The sequence below is a fragment of the Anabrus simplex genome, chromosome X (genome assembly GCF_040414725.1).
Source record: "Anabrus simplex isolate iqAnaSimp1 chromosome X, ASM4041472v1, whole genome shotgun sequence".
Lineage (NCBI taxonomy): Eukaryota > Metazoa > Arthropoda > Insecta > Orthoptera > Tettigoniidae > Anabrus > Anabrus simplex.
In genome coordinates, this window is record NC_090279.1 from 106,653,626 (window position 1) to 106,668,905 (window position 15,280).

A 15,280-nucleotide genomic window follows, 5' to 3' on the forward strand; every position below is an offset into this window, starting at 1 on the left:
AGAAGCATAATTCATGTATTTATATACTGGTGGAAAAATACAACATTGTTATACTGCAAATATGCTATTAACTAAGTTATTGGTTTACCGTTTGTTGTTGAATAGTGGAAATGGAACTTAGCGAAATTTTCGATGAAATAAAATAAAAGTAGCTAAAAGTCTACTAAATTAGGCAAACATTTTCAACACAAACAGGTGCCTCTAAGAGAAATCATGTATAGGAATGCCTACAGAAAAGGAATGTACCAAAATCATGAAATAACAAGGTACAAATGTTGTATCATGAGAGTGAAAGCAGTGTACAAGTGGACTCTGAAACATTTTATACAAAAAAAGGCCTCAAGCAAGGAAGTGCACTGTTGCCATTATTATATTGATGGATGAAATCATAAAACGTGTAAAACAGAATATCAGTAGTGATGAAGTGAATGCAGATGAAGTGGTAATTTGGGGAAAGGGAGAAAAGGAAGTACAAAAGAGACTGCACATTTGGAATGAAAATCTGAAGGAGTTTGGAATGGTAATTAGTAAAAAGAAAACTGTAGTCATGCACTGTGGAAAAGAGAAGCCAAGTGAACATAGACGGAGAACGGTTAGAGAATGTAGAGCAATTTACATATCTGGGTAGCATTATTACTGGAAGTAATGAAATCAACCCTGAAATTAATAACAGACTAAGTAAAGGTACAACATTTTATCATCAAGTCAGAGAGCTTTTATGGGATGACAAAGTACCCAAGAGAACGAAATTAACATTATATAAACAGTATTTCATACCAATTGTAACATATGGCTAGAAACGCTGGTAACTAATAAGAGACAAGATAGTAAGATCCAAGCAGTAGAAATGAAACTTACCGAGCTCGATAGCTGCAGTCGCTTAAGTGCGGCCAGTATCCAGTATTCGGGAGATAGTAGGTTCGAACCCCACTGTCGGCAGCCCTGAAAATGGTTTTCCGTGGTTTCCCATTTTCACACCAGGCAAATGCTGGGGCTATACCTTAATTAAGGCCACGGCCGCTTCCTTCCCACTCCTAGCCCTTCCCTGTCCCATCGTCGCCATAAGACCTATCTGTGTCGGTGCGACGTAAAGCAACTAGCAAAAAAAAAAAAAAAAATGAAATGAAACTTTTAAGAACATCAGTTAAAAAACCCAGAAGAGATAGAATTCAAAATATTAAAATCAGAGAAGAGCTAAATATAGAACCGTTGGTACAGAAGATACAGAAAACAAGACTGAGATGGTTCGGACATGTAAAAAGAATGGGAAAGGAACGGGTAGCAAGAAGGAGATTTGAAAGAGAAGTTAAGGGAAAGAGGCCAGTTGAAAGACCGAGAAGAAGGTGGATGGAGGAGATCTGGAAGGACATTAGAGAAGCTGTATTAGATGTGACGGAAGTAATGGAGCAGGAAAAGTGGAAGGACAGAAAGGAGTAGGGGGAGGCTTGTTAACAACACCCGGGCGACTTGAATGGGACATTGATGATGATGATGATGATGATGATTATTATTATTATTATTATTATTATTATTATTATTATTATTATTATTATTATTATTATTATTATTACTGATTGGGAATTACATTATTCATACTTATTCTTCAAAAATGATTAAATTAAGGTACAGTAAAATGTACAGGAATACCTATCTCCTTTTTTCTTCAGTGAAATTGTTTTGAGAATTTCTTTGGATTCAAAGTTCTCGAATGCATTATATTCAATTCTGCCCATCACTCGTCACAATCAAATTGGAAAGAGAAAAAATATCATCAAAACTTCAGAAATTGCTGTTATTGGTGACCTTGAGCTCAGCTGGAAAGTGTGCTTGCTGCACAAGTCAGTACTAGTGGGAAATGCAACTTTGCACATATAAAACAACTGTAGTTTTTATGACATTTTAACACAGAACATAAATTCCCAGTCTTACATTAGGACCAAAACAGTAATAGGCAATCTCATGACCTCCCATGCCTTTATGTATGAAAGGTGCAATATTAATTGTTATATGAGAGTCCATTTGTCCTCCTGATATGTAACCCTGCAGCTTCTTTCCTTAACTTTTTTTGTGCATGTTAGAAGTGTCATCTTATTTTCTCTTATGCCAGTTAGTGCCATTGCTGGCTTTGTTTGTAAACAAATCATATTCTGTGCTTAGCTGCTTGTTTAGCATCATGCATCTTAGTTAACAGTTTGTGTGTGAGTTGTTTGTTTGAATTACTATTTTCATTATTTGTGCATTATTTTATTACAAATTGGTAATAATTTGGATTCAAAATATACATCTCCACGTTGAAGGACTAGTGCTACTTCACTTCCCTGATAGTTTAAGCGAGACAGCAGAAAGTTTTGTATAGCTCATTTCAGATACGTTATTGAAATTTAGTATATCTTGGTTTATTCTTAATGTGCTTCACATTTGTTTACATATAATCTGATTTTGTCATTTATTTTTAATTTAGGTTCTTGCATTTTTAGGTTAATTAATATTAATATTTGGTAAGAACATGACACTCCTCATTGTTTTAGCTTTTTAATAGACCCTTCAGAATATAACAGATTTGTTTTTTAACTTCTAACATATAAAACATTGAGATGTGGTGACCCCATCGCCCAGTGGGCAGCCACTGCATTCAGCCTCCTGAGTATTGCGGGTAAACCATAGACTTAACTGACATGAGGAAATGCATGTCAGCCACCGACCATCTAGTGCATAACAAAATATCGACGCGAAGATCCATGGTAGGCCTAGCAAGCCGGTGGTAGCATCTTTGAATTACTTACAACAATCAAACGAGCCTCGGATGGAGATCAAAAATAATACAGAAATTGACGAAGTCTTCGAGCAGATCTGGCAGGTATGACGGCCAACATGGTTCCGATGAAAGACAGATATGTGCGAAGAACAATGTAAGAATTGGGACTATGAATATTTTGACCCTGACTGGAAAAACTGAAGAACTTATTGATAGAATGAAGGGGAAAAATCTATCCATATTGGGAATGAGTGAAACAAAATGGAGAAAGGCAGGTAGTAAGATTCTCAGAGATGGTTACAAATTAGTATGGAGTGGACACGAGGAAGAGGCCAGCAATGGTGTAGCTTTCCTGATAACAGAAGACATGGACACCATTACTGAAGTATTCTATAAGAATGATAGGATCATTAAATTATCTATGGCTGGGCTGAGGAACTTGGCAGGTTCGATCCTGGCTCAGTCCGGTGGTATTTGAAGGTCCTCAAATACGTCAGCCTCTTGTCAGTAGATTTACTGACACGTAAAAGAAGTACGGGACTAAATTCCGGCACCTCGGCGTCTCTGAAAACCTTAAAAGTAGTTAGTGGGATGTAAAGCAAATATTATTATTATTATTATTATTATTATTATTATTATTATTATTAAATTATCTATGCAGCTGGAGTCCACAAATTACATAGTAGTGCAGGTATATGCGCCACAGGTTGGATGTAGTGCTCAAGAAAAGAAACAATTCTGTCAAGATCTAGAAGGGGAAATGAATACAGTAGAAGAAGAATGGAAAGAAAATGTCATCATCATTGGGGACTTAAATGCACCAGTTGGGACAGACAGACTTGGTTATGAAGAAATCATTGGACCGCATGGGTTTGGGAACAGGAATGCAGAAGGTGAACAACTGCTTGATTTGTGCAGAAGAAATAGATTGATCATCAAAAATACCTTATTCCAAGCCACAAGATAACAAGATATAACTGGGATGGAAAACATAATTGTCTCATTGACTATATCATCAACAAAGGAGGAGGGGAATATGTAACTGATGTCAAAGTTATCAGTGAGAGTATGGACAGTGATCATAGATTGAGTGCAGACCTAAATTATGTGGCTAACACAACCCCGAAGAAAAGAAAAAGGAAATGTAAAGTGAAGACTTGAAAATTAGAAGAAACCAAGCTGAAGGAAGAATATAAAATAAGGATACAGAGACACTTACCAAAAGGGAAAATGAATACAGTAGAATGGAAAATGTTTAAAGAACTTTGGTGGGTGAAACTAAAGACCGAAGTGGAGTAACAGGATCGACCATGAAAGAAAAAGAGACACCTTGGTGGGATGACAGTCACATTGGCTATAAAAGAGAGAAATTGGGCAAAAAAAGTGCTAGACAGAGAAAAGTAGAGATGCACTCGATTCAGGTGGCCAAGAAATGACTAAACTACAGGAACTCCACAGGGCAAAAAACTTACAGCTAAGAGGATAGTAAAAGAAGAGAAAGAGAAAAAATGGAATGAGTTTGTGGAAGATTTGGAAGAGGACAGCAGAGGAAACAAACTTCTTTACAGAGTAATTAAAAACAAGTGAAATAACGTAGAAAACATCAAGGTAATACAGCGGTACAATGGATCAGTAGTACGAGAGGAAGGTGGAATCAGGAGAGAATTCAAGACCTTCTTTGACAAGCTCCTGAATGGAGAGGCATCAAATGTGATTCAAAACAGAGAAGAATCTTGAAAAGGTGACGAGACCAGTGAAAATATGGAGCCACCAATCACATGGCTGGGGATTGAGAAGAGACTTAAAAGTATGAAGAAAGGGTAAGCTGCAAGAATAGATGAGTTAAGTGTTGAGAGCAATCCAATGGCTATATAGATTCCTAAATGTAGTATGACAGCAATATACCATCCCAGAAGACTGGAAGAAAGGTATAATTGTACCTATATTCAAGAAAGACAGCAGACGGAAATGTACCAACTACCGTGGCATCACTACTCTCCCATGGACTAAAAATTCTGGGAAAAATTATAGAGGATAGATTACGAGAAGATTTTATGGTTGACAAAGATATAGCATTGCTGGGAATCGGTGAGACCAAATGAAAAGGAAAAGGTGAGGGGAAACTTAAGAAAGGATTCACCTTATACTATAGTGGAGGAAGAGAAGCCAAAAATGGTGTACAGTAGGTCTCATAATTAGAAAAGACCTAAAGGAATACCTAGAATTGGTGGAAAACATAAATGACAGATTGATTAGGGTCAGATTGAGACTTGAAACTGGTGTTATAGATATAATTCAAGGGTATTTTCCACAAACAGGAAATACAGATACGGATCTAGAGGAATACCTTGAATATCTGGAAGGCCATATACAGGACAAACAGGTTGTGATCATAGGAGACATGAATGCCCAAGTAGGTCAGGAAAGAAAAGGACATGAAGAGATAATAGGTCCACTTGGATATGGGAAGGGAAACAAGGCCGGAGATATTTTGGTAGACTTTTGTAGAAATGAGCTGATCATTGGTAACACATGGTTTTGAAAGAAAAACAGTCAGAAGATAAAAATATAAAGTTGGGATAACAAAATCAAAACTCTGATAGATTACATTTTGGTCGAGAAAGGTAACAGGAAAATGTTGGTAAACATAACAGCCCTCCCAAGTGAATCTTTCGAAGGAGATCACAGAGTTGTGATAGGTAAGTTAACCCATTCCAGTCTGGGCCTTAATATCCCTAACAAACGTGCTGGACTGGGCATTTCTAAGGATTTTTAAAACATATTTCTGTACCTGTAGGAGATATTTGCATGATTCTTTTTTCTTTGTGCTTGTTTGAGCATCTAGTTTTGGAAAACTCTGTATCATGTCAAGTATCACTTGAGATTTTAAAATTGTTTATACATTATACTGTGCTTTGCAAATGGAAAAAAGGTCTGACGGATAACTAAGCCAGTACAGTTCTCTGAAATACTGTTATATTTACCCTATTTTGCTAATATAAAATGAGCATTACAATTACTAAACAACAACAATAATTTTTACAAGCTTTTGACTCTGTTGAAAGGGAAACCCTAGATAAAGTAATCCGGGAATTTGGAGTTAAAACTATATTGGCGAACCTAATTCGTGAAACACTTAGACACTATCTCGAAAGTAAAATTTATGGGTGAAATATCTCGACCTTTCAAAATAAATACAGGTGTCAGGCAGGGCGATGGTCTATCTCCACTCCTTTTCAATTGTGTCATGGAGAAAATTGTAAGAATTTGGAATGAAAAACTGAAAGAATCCAAAATATTGCCACTCATGCTGGGGAAGAAGAACAAAGGTGTTGCAATAAATTGCCTAGCATTTGCAGATGACTTTGCCATACTTTCAGAAAGCCTTACAGATGCAGCAATGCACATCAATCTCCTTGAAAAGACAGCCAACATGACAGGCTTGAGAACCTCTGCCGAGAAAACAAAATTTTTGACGAATATAAAAGGTGCCCCAAAGTTTTTAGTAACGGATATTGGTCAGATAGAAAAGGTAAAGAAATTCAAATATTTGGGTGAGACAATTCAAGAAAATGGTTTTAAAAAATCTGCTATAGAGGAGAGGATACAAAAGATGGAAAGAGCTTACGGTATAACTAAAAATACTTACAACAAAAAGTGCTTATCAAGAAAACTTAAAATAAAGCACTACAACACAGTAGTGAAACCAGAATGCCTTTATGCCAGCGAATGTCTAGCCCTGAACTACAAGCTCGATAAATTAGAAATATTAGAAAGAAGAATTATAAGGGAAATATTAAGTCCTCTAAGAATTGCAGAGTTTTGGAAATTAAGAAGTAACAATGAAATTTACCAGAACATAGAAAACATATCAGAAACAACAAGGAAAAAGGAGCTTGCCATTTCTTGGACACATTTACAGAATGGATGACAATAGACTAACTAAACGAATCTTCAAGTACCTTTGGGAAAAGAAATCAACTACCACCTGAATTCAAGAAGTCAAGAAAGATCTGGAAAGGAACAACATATGAGAAGAAGAATTATTGGAAAGAAAGGTGTTTAGGAAGAAAGTCTTACAAATGGAAGGATTTCAAGGGAGGAAGGAAAAGAAAACAGGCACAAAGTGGACTGAAGACAGGAAAAAGAAGCACAGTGAAATAATGAAAGAATACTGGAAGAAAAGGAAAGAACTAAGGAGGAAGAATTGAAATTTTAACATGGTCCTTAGAAGGCCGGAACTCAAGAAGAAGAAGAAGAAGAAGAAGAAGAAGAGTGCGATATAAAAAATAATTTTTCAATAATAATAGTAATAATGACAATAATGAAAATGGGAGCTCTTACGAAATTTTATTTTAATTGATAAATTTTGTGCAAAGTTACTCAGATGTAAAATTATTGTTCCATTTACCACAAAAGACTTCTGAGGAAGAGAAAATACAGTCTTCTAAACATACAACTTCACTAATATGTAGACAATCTTGCGTATTCGTGCAAATATGAAATACGCGGGAACATGCGCTAGGCTGTAAAACAAACTTCAATCATAATGAAATGTAAGAAGTTGTTTCGAATTCGTATGTCAATAATATGTTCATTTGCGCATAAACTTATAGTATATCATAAAATATCGAAAATATCACTTTCGTCAAGCACATGTTTGCTGCGAGAAGCCGCGTCTTAGAGCTCACTGAGTGACATCATCTACTGATGCATGCTCATTGAAAATATTGTAAATTCTCTGACTTAGACATATAATACTGCCATTTGCTTAAATACTCTTGTAACTAATACATGAAGAAACACGATGTAACCAGCAGAATGCGTGCATAGCTCGTTCTCGATTTTTAGTGACTTGTCAAACCTTACTATGGGCTATGCCCGCAGCGTAGCCTGAGCATAATTTCGGCCACTGCTCGCAGTTAGACCGGAAGGAGTTACAGATGGAAAAGATACAAAAGATGACTGGGATTAGGCAGAGAAAGCTAAGGGTGCAGAAATTGCAGGGGAAGGAAATAAATGAAGAGAAGGAAATAAATGAAGAGTTCCATACAGACATTAAAATGAGTATACCTAAGGATGACATCGGAAGGGTCTAAGAAGAATGGGCATACTTTAAAACAGTCATGGTCGAGTCTGCAGAAAAGACCTGTAGAAGAGTATCAGGAAGGAAGAAAGATCATGAAACGCCCTGGTGGAAAGACAGGCTAAAAGATATATTCAAAGGGAAGAAACAAGCTTTGAAAAGATGGCTGAGAAACTGAACAATAGAATGCAAAACAGAATACAGGCACTGCAAGGAGGAGTGCTCCAAGGTGGTTCAATAAGAGAAAAAGAAATGCTGGCAAAAATTCACTGAATCTCTGCAAGAAGATACAACCAGAAGCAAAAAGATCTTATTCCAGTGGATTAAGAAAAAGAAAAACCCAGGTAAGGGTGCTAACTTCATTAAAAATGAACAGGAGGAAGTGATGACACACAAGCAGGATATATTGCACAGGTGGGAAAAATACTTTGAACAGCTTTACAACGTGCAAAATACCTCGGTACAAGGAGAAATCGAAGAACCAGATTTAGTGCAGATGGAAGAAAAGGAAAACGAGGTGTCCACGGCAGAGATTGAGTGGGCCACTAAAAGAATGAAATGAGGTAAGGCAGTTGGAATTGACGAGGTCACCATAGAAATGATAATAGCAGCAGGAGCAGATGGTCTACAGTGGTTGTATAGACTCTTCAGAGTGATATGGAGAGAAAATAATGTTCCAGAAGAGTGGACAAAAGGGGTCATTATACCAATTTTCAAGAAAGACAGGAAGCAATGTGAAAATTACAGAGGGAGTGACACTGATACCTCATACAGCTAAGATCCTTGAAAGATCTTGGATAGATGAATAAGAGACAGAGTAGAACACCAGTATGGATTCAGAAGAGGCAGGTCCACATTTGACCCAATATTTACATTGCATCAAATGAATGAAAGGTATTGGGAATATGGAAAGGAGATGGTAGTAACATTTCTAGATATTGAAAAGGCATATGACAATGTCCCAAGGAATTTGGTATGGAAAACATTGAGAGAGGCACAGATTGGGAATGAAACAATGCAGATGGTAGTACCATTGTATTGAAATTGCAAAAGCTATGTTAGAACCAAAATGGGTCAAACTGAATGGTTCAGAGTTGAGACAGGCTTAAGACAGGGAAGTGCATTGTCTCCCTTACTCTTCATTATCATCATGGATAGAATTCTACATAATATCAAGGAGAAGATGATGGACGAGCAAATAGTCTATGCTCTTTTGCTGATGACATTGTAGTTTGGGGAGATAATGAAGAGGAAGTACAGACACAAGTTGATTTATGGAATGAGGAGATAAGAAATTTTGGAATGAAGATTAGTACTGCAATGATCATGACAAGAGGTAACAGAAAATCCAGAGGAGTGATGAAAATAGGAAATGAACCTCTTGAAGTAGTGAAAAATTTTTAATATTTGGGCAGCGTGATATCACAAGATGGGAATTTGGATGGAGAAATTGATTTAAAATACAGCATCTGCAAGTTTCTACCATTGTGTGAGAGACATTGTATGGAACAAAGATGTGCCAATGAATTGCAAGAAGGTTTGATACTCGTCCTATTATAAACCTATGCTTCAGCAGCCTAGACGTTAACTAAGTGAAACCAAAGTGAGATACAAGCAGCTGAAATGAGGTTCTTGAGGAGCATATAGGGAAAGACAAGATTGAATATGAAATGAGGAAATAAGGAGAAACATGGGAGTATGTAAACTTCAAGAAGAGATTGATATAGCAAAGCTAAAATGGTTTGGACACATAATGAGAATGCCAGGAGAGAGAATACCAAAGAGAACATTCATGGATACAGAGACTGGAAAGAGGCCAAGGAGATGTCCTAGAATGAGATGGCGGAGCTCTGTTGTGGACTGTATTGCAAATAGAGGAGTCGATAGCAATAAAGTACTAGAAGAGGAATGGTGGAAAGATCAAGTAAGGTGGAGGGCTTTGGCACACTACCCTACCCAGAGAGAATCTGGAAAAGGGAATGGATGAAGAAGTAGAAGATCACAAGGAATTGTAGAACCACTTTTAGAAGAGGAACAATATGGCTTTAGGCCTGGAAGATCAACAGATCTTATATTTGCTGTCAGGATGTTAATGGAAAAACATTGGGAAAAAGAGAAGCCTGTTTATCTACTGTTCCTCGACATCAAAAAGGCCTATGACATCATACCAAGGGAGCTTATTTGGGAGTGTGTAAGAAAGGTCAAAGTTCAAGAAAGTCTAATTTCAAAAGTTAAGGTGCTTTACAAGAAAACCAGACGTTGTGTACAAGTTGGTTCTGGACTGTCAGACTGGTTTGAGACAAAAAAGGGAGTACAACAAGATAGTGCTTTGTCGCCCCTATTATTTATCATTGTAATGGATACCATATTAAAGGTGCCAAAAGAAAAGGGGCAACAAGACTTAAAAGCATTTGCATTTGCAGATGATGTAATAATTTGGGGTAACTCGGAGAAAGATGTGGAAGAGAGACTGCAGGGTTGGAGTCAAGAGTTTGAGTGATATGGATTAAACATCAACAAGGCTAAAACGGTGGTGTTGGAAGGTACAGAAGAGCCAGAAATCATGGTAAATGGCACTAAGCTGGACAGTGTCACAGAATTTAAGTACTTGGGTAGTATAATGTCCAAGGATAACTTAGCTAAATATGAAGTAAACAGTCGAATCAGCAAAGCAATACATTTTTACTTCCAACTAAGACAGCTACTATGGGAGAAATAAGTACCGCTCAAAACCAAGATGACACTGTATAAATCATACTACACCCCTATCCTCCCATACAGCCTGGAAACCACTACATTAACAAGAAAGGACAACTCGAAACTCCAAGCAGCAGAAATGAAGTTCCTACGCACAATGATCCAGAAGACCTGGAGGGATAAAATCAGGAATGAAAAGAAATTAAATGTCTTCTTAGACATAGGACTAGAAGACTCCTTACTCCAGAATATCCAAAAGGCAAGACTGAAGTGGTTTGGTCATGTGAAAAGAATGAATGCCAATAGGTCTGTAAGAAAGGAGTATGAAAGAGAAATAAGGGGAAAGAGACCAGTGGGCAGACCTAGAGAAAAATTGACAGACTTAATGAAGAAGGATGTAGAGGAGAGAGGTCAGGATTGGAAGTAGATTGTGAACAAAGAATGGTTCATGGACCGAACAAAATGGAAGGGGCTCGTATGCCACACCTGAGAAACTGGAGTTGGTCAATGATGATGATGAACATATAAAACATGGCCGCCACAGTATTTTATGCTGCCATTTCTAGAGTTAAAGAATGGTTAGTTTTCTGAATATAGATCACCATACTCGATGATTTATTTATTTATTTATTTATTTATTTATTTATTTATTTATTTATTTATTTATTTATTTATTTATTTATTTATTCCCGCCTTCATTCATTGTAACCTAATTGTTTCACTTGAGTAGAGATAACCTTTATCTTGAAGCTCATTATTTTCATTATTTGTGCAAAAGATGCTCAGATCATTGGCATCCTATGGAAGCTCAGCTTAAAGGTGTTTTGCATATGTTTTCTAACTCAGTTGTGGTGCTTACAGGAATTAAACAAACGTCAGCAGCAGCTGGAGCAAGCGCATGCAATGCTGTTGAGACATCACGAAAAAACTCAGGAGCTGGAGTATCGGCAACAAAAGGCCGTGCACCAGCTGCGAGAGGATCAGATCCAGCGGCAACATTCGACAGAGTTGCAAAACCAGCAGGACTACATGCAGCGCTCAGAAAGGGAGCTGCGCAAAAAGCACGCCCTGGAGCTGAAACAACAGCCAAAGAGTCTCAAGGTAAGCATCGTGCTCTCAAACTTATCAGTGCTTGTTGTTAGCAGATACTTGGTAGTTCGGGAGATAGATTTCTCTGGTTTCCTATTTTCACTCCAGGCTCTAATCTTCCCATTCTTAGTCCTGCCCTTCTCATTGGCACCAAAAGCCTGTATGTTAGTGCAACATAAGTGACCAGCACTCTAAACCTAGTTTTCTGCTGATATTGTCGTCAAATAAAGGTTTACGTAGACATCATCATTCCTTTTTTTTCTGATGAGGTGGTGATTAACGTTTTAAGAGGAAGTACAACTAGGCACCCTTGTTCGTAGATGGCTGAAGAAACCAATTTTGGAAGTGATCTTTCTCTTCTGTCAGATTTGTGCCTCCTTCACTGTTCAAAATGATGTGGACTCTATTGGACTAATTCGTTCCCACATTGGCTGATCAAACACTACATCCTCCCTCCCTCTTTTGCCCGGGGGAACAAAGAAAACACAACTACAACACACGCAGTAGCATGGCGAGAAGCAAGTCAGAGCGAGGCTCATTCTAAACCAGCTATAGGGAGTGTCATTTACGACCTTCTAAAAGGATTATTCATAGAATTTAAGCCACGAATATGGTGGTCATGCAGTGCTGGTCTTTGCCATACGACAGGCAATCTCATAACGCTTCAGATTTCTTCTACCAAATTAACTAAATTTTGAATGAATTTTCTATACGTCTATGCTTTTAATTGTTCTGGCATGGATTTAGTACCAATCATTTCCAAGGCCAGAATTTCGATCTCCCCAGTCAACACACTGAAACTACCAGATTCTAACAATGTTTGCAAAGTTTTTCAAGTAAGATCGTTCATATGTAACTCAGCTGTAAGATTGTTTGCAAGAGTTTTAAGTTACCTCTATGTAATTTGTTCTATGTTTTCTCAATAGTTTAAAAATGGAACTTCCATTTCAAATACGAACAGCAACAATGGACATTTATTCCATACGAGACGTTATGGCAGGCTTGTCAATTTGTAATTAATTTCATTTCTAACATTGAAGACAAAAGTTTTTTGCAAGAAGTGAGGTCAATTTGTGTAAATAATGTATATATATTTATATTTTTGCATTTCCCAAATAGTCTTTAAAAGATATTGAGTTCTTCCGTATTTACATTTTGTTCAGTTTCTGATTTGAGTTTTGTAATCTGCCACGTGATTTTATGGCTGATGAAGTCTCGAATAGAGACGAAACAAATCCCTAAATGTTTTAAATATGTTTTTAATTGAATAGTTCACTTGTAAAGTGACGTGAATGATTGGATGGACCAAAACCTAATAGTGTTTTTTAGTTTTAACTGTATCAATATGCATCTGTACGAAGAAGTTTGTAAATTGTATGAAAAATCTCCTATCGGAATATTACGCCAAATGACGATAACCAAAAAAAGAGTTGAACCAATTTTTTAAATATTATATTTGATGTATGTTTTAAGTGGGGATATGAATGCTCTAGTAGGAACTATGAGAGATGGATATGAAAGTATTCTAGGAGCACATGGATGGGGTCCACGAAACGCAGAAGGAACTAAACTACTTTATCTCTGTCTGAGGAACAACCTTGTAATGGGGAACTCATGGTATCAAAAACAAAAAAGCCATAAGGTCACAAGATATGGATGGGATGGAAAAAGTGAATCTCTTATAGATCACTTTTTGATCGAGAAAAGGGGTAGACTCCTCATTGGATACTTTCAAGTTTAAGAAGTTAAAAAGTAAGAACCACATAGGTAAAGAGACTCAAGACTTGGAAGCTGAAGGACAATGATAGAATAATAGAGTTCCAAGAAAACATCAAAACAGTAAGACCAAAGACAGATGAAAGAACAGTTGAGGAGGAATGGAAGGATCTGAAAGAAAATCTAGTAATGATAACTGAGAAGTTATGTGGATGAACCAGTGGCACAAGAAGATGGAAGGAAACTCCATGATGGAATGACAGAACAAGAATTGCTGTCCTGAACATGAACAACATGTTCAGAAAATATTTCAAGGACCGGGCTGACCATAATAAGGAACTATACAGTGTTACTAAAAAAACAAGCAAACAAAGTTGTTACAGAAGAACGAGAGAAGTGGTTGAACTAGTGGAGTGATGAATTGAAAGAGGATGTTAATGGTAATAAGAAAATGTTATATGGGATAATGAAAAAGAGAAAGAACACTCCAAATACCTAACAGATGATAATGAAAATCTGATCACTGAAGATGAGAAGATCAAAGAGACTTGGAGGAATTACTTTGATGAATTGCTAAATGTGAATTGCATGCAGCCTACACAAAAAAGACAGTACCCGGTACTACCTCATGCAGGTCTGCCTCTGTCAGCGGGCTGGACTTAACATGGACTGATATAGAATATGCCTGGAAATACATCAAAACTGGAAAATCAGCTCGTGCTGATGAAATTAATGGAGAAACGATAAAGGCTACGGGCATTTCTGGGAAACATTGGATCTACAGACTCTTTCATAAGATCTGGAAAGAAGGGGACATACCACTCTATTGGATAACAGGCATCATAATTCCAATTTTCAAGAAAGGAGATAGAAAGAAATGTTTCAACTATAGAGGCATCACTTTAACATCTGAAGTTGGTAAACTTTATGAAAGAATTATAGAGCATAAAATCAGACCCCTTATTGAAGAGAACCTCTTCGAAGAACAGTATGGATTCAGGAAAGGGAGATCAACAACTGATTTAATCTTTACAGTCCGTCAGTTAATGGAAAAATACTACGAACACAACCGAGAGATTTTTTTTTTTTTTTGGTCCCTCCAAAAACGGAGAATCAAGGTTCCACTGTAGATCTGGCCAAAGCATTCAACTCGGTGGATCCTGCACTACTTCTTCATAAGCTCGCTACCAGATTTAATATCCATGGTCCCTGAATCTGCCTCATCATGGTTATCTGTGTTATCGGGTGTATCTCAGGGCAGTATTCTGGGCCCCTACTCTTTGTTCTCTATATCGATGTCATAATTCTTTGCACCCAAAAGAGTCGGTGTTCCCTTTTCTTGTACACCGACCTGAAAATCTTAAGGGAAGTGTTTACGACTGATGAAATGAAATGTCGTATGGCTTTTAGTGCCAGGAAGGGTTCGGCTCGCCAGGTGCAGGTCTTTCTGTTTGACACCCGTAGGTGACCTGTGCGTCGTGATGAGGATGAAATGATGATGAAGACAACACATACACCCAGCCCCCGTGCCATTGGAATTAACCAATTAAGGTTAAAATCCCCGACCCGGCCGGGAATCGAACCCGGGACCCTCTGAACCGAAGGCCAGTACGCTGACCGTTCAGCCAACGAGTCGGACGATTGTAATGAATTACAGACTGTTCTCAATTTGTGTGGTGACTGGTTTAAGGAATGGAGTCTTTCTCCCAATGTTAAGAAGTATAATACAATCTCCTTTTCATTGCTAAAGCAAGGAATGAACACTGCCTATATCATCCAGGGAAACACATAGCAATCAGCTTCTCAGGTAAGAGACCTAGGTGTTATAATAGACTGTAAACTAACCTTCTCTGCTCATAATGAAAATCCACAGCCTATTTCTAGTCATTCGATTGGATCAGGAATGGAATGAATGAAGCCCCCATCTAGCGGCGAGG

General features: G+C 37.5%; 1 protein-coding gene across 3 annotated transcripts in view; it reads left to right on the forward strand.

Moving 5' to 3' along the window:
- Tao (Serine/threonine-protein kinase Tao) overlaps positions 1 to 15,280 on the forward strand; it is a 549,291-nt gene that overhangs the window by 408,024 nt on the left and 125,987 nt on the right. For all 3 annotated transcript variants that reach the window (XM_067158891.2, XM_067158894.2, XM_067158892.2), the window contains exon 12: positions 11,400 to 11,639. In XM_067158891.2, coding sequence (XP_067014992.1) covers positions 11,400 to 11,639 — 240 coding nt within the window. The remainder of the gene's footprint in view (positions 1 to 11,399; positions 11,640 to 15,280) is intronic.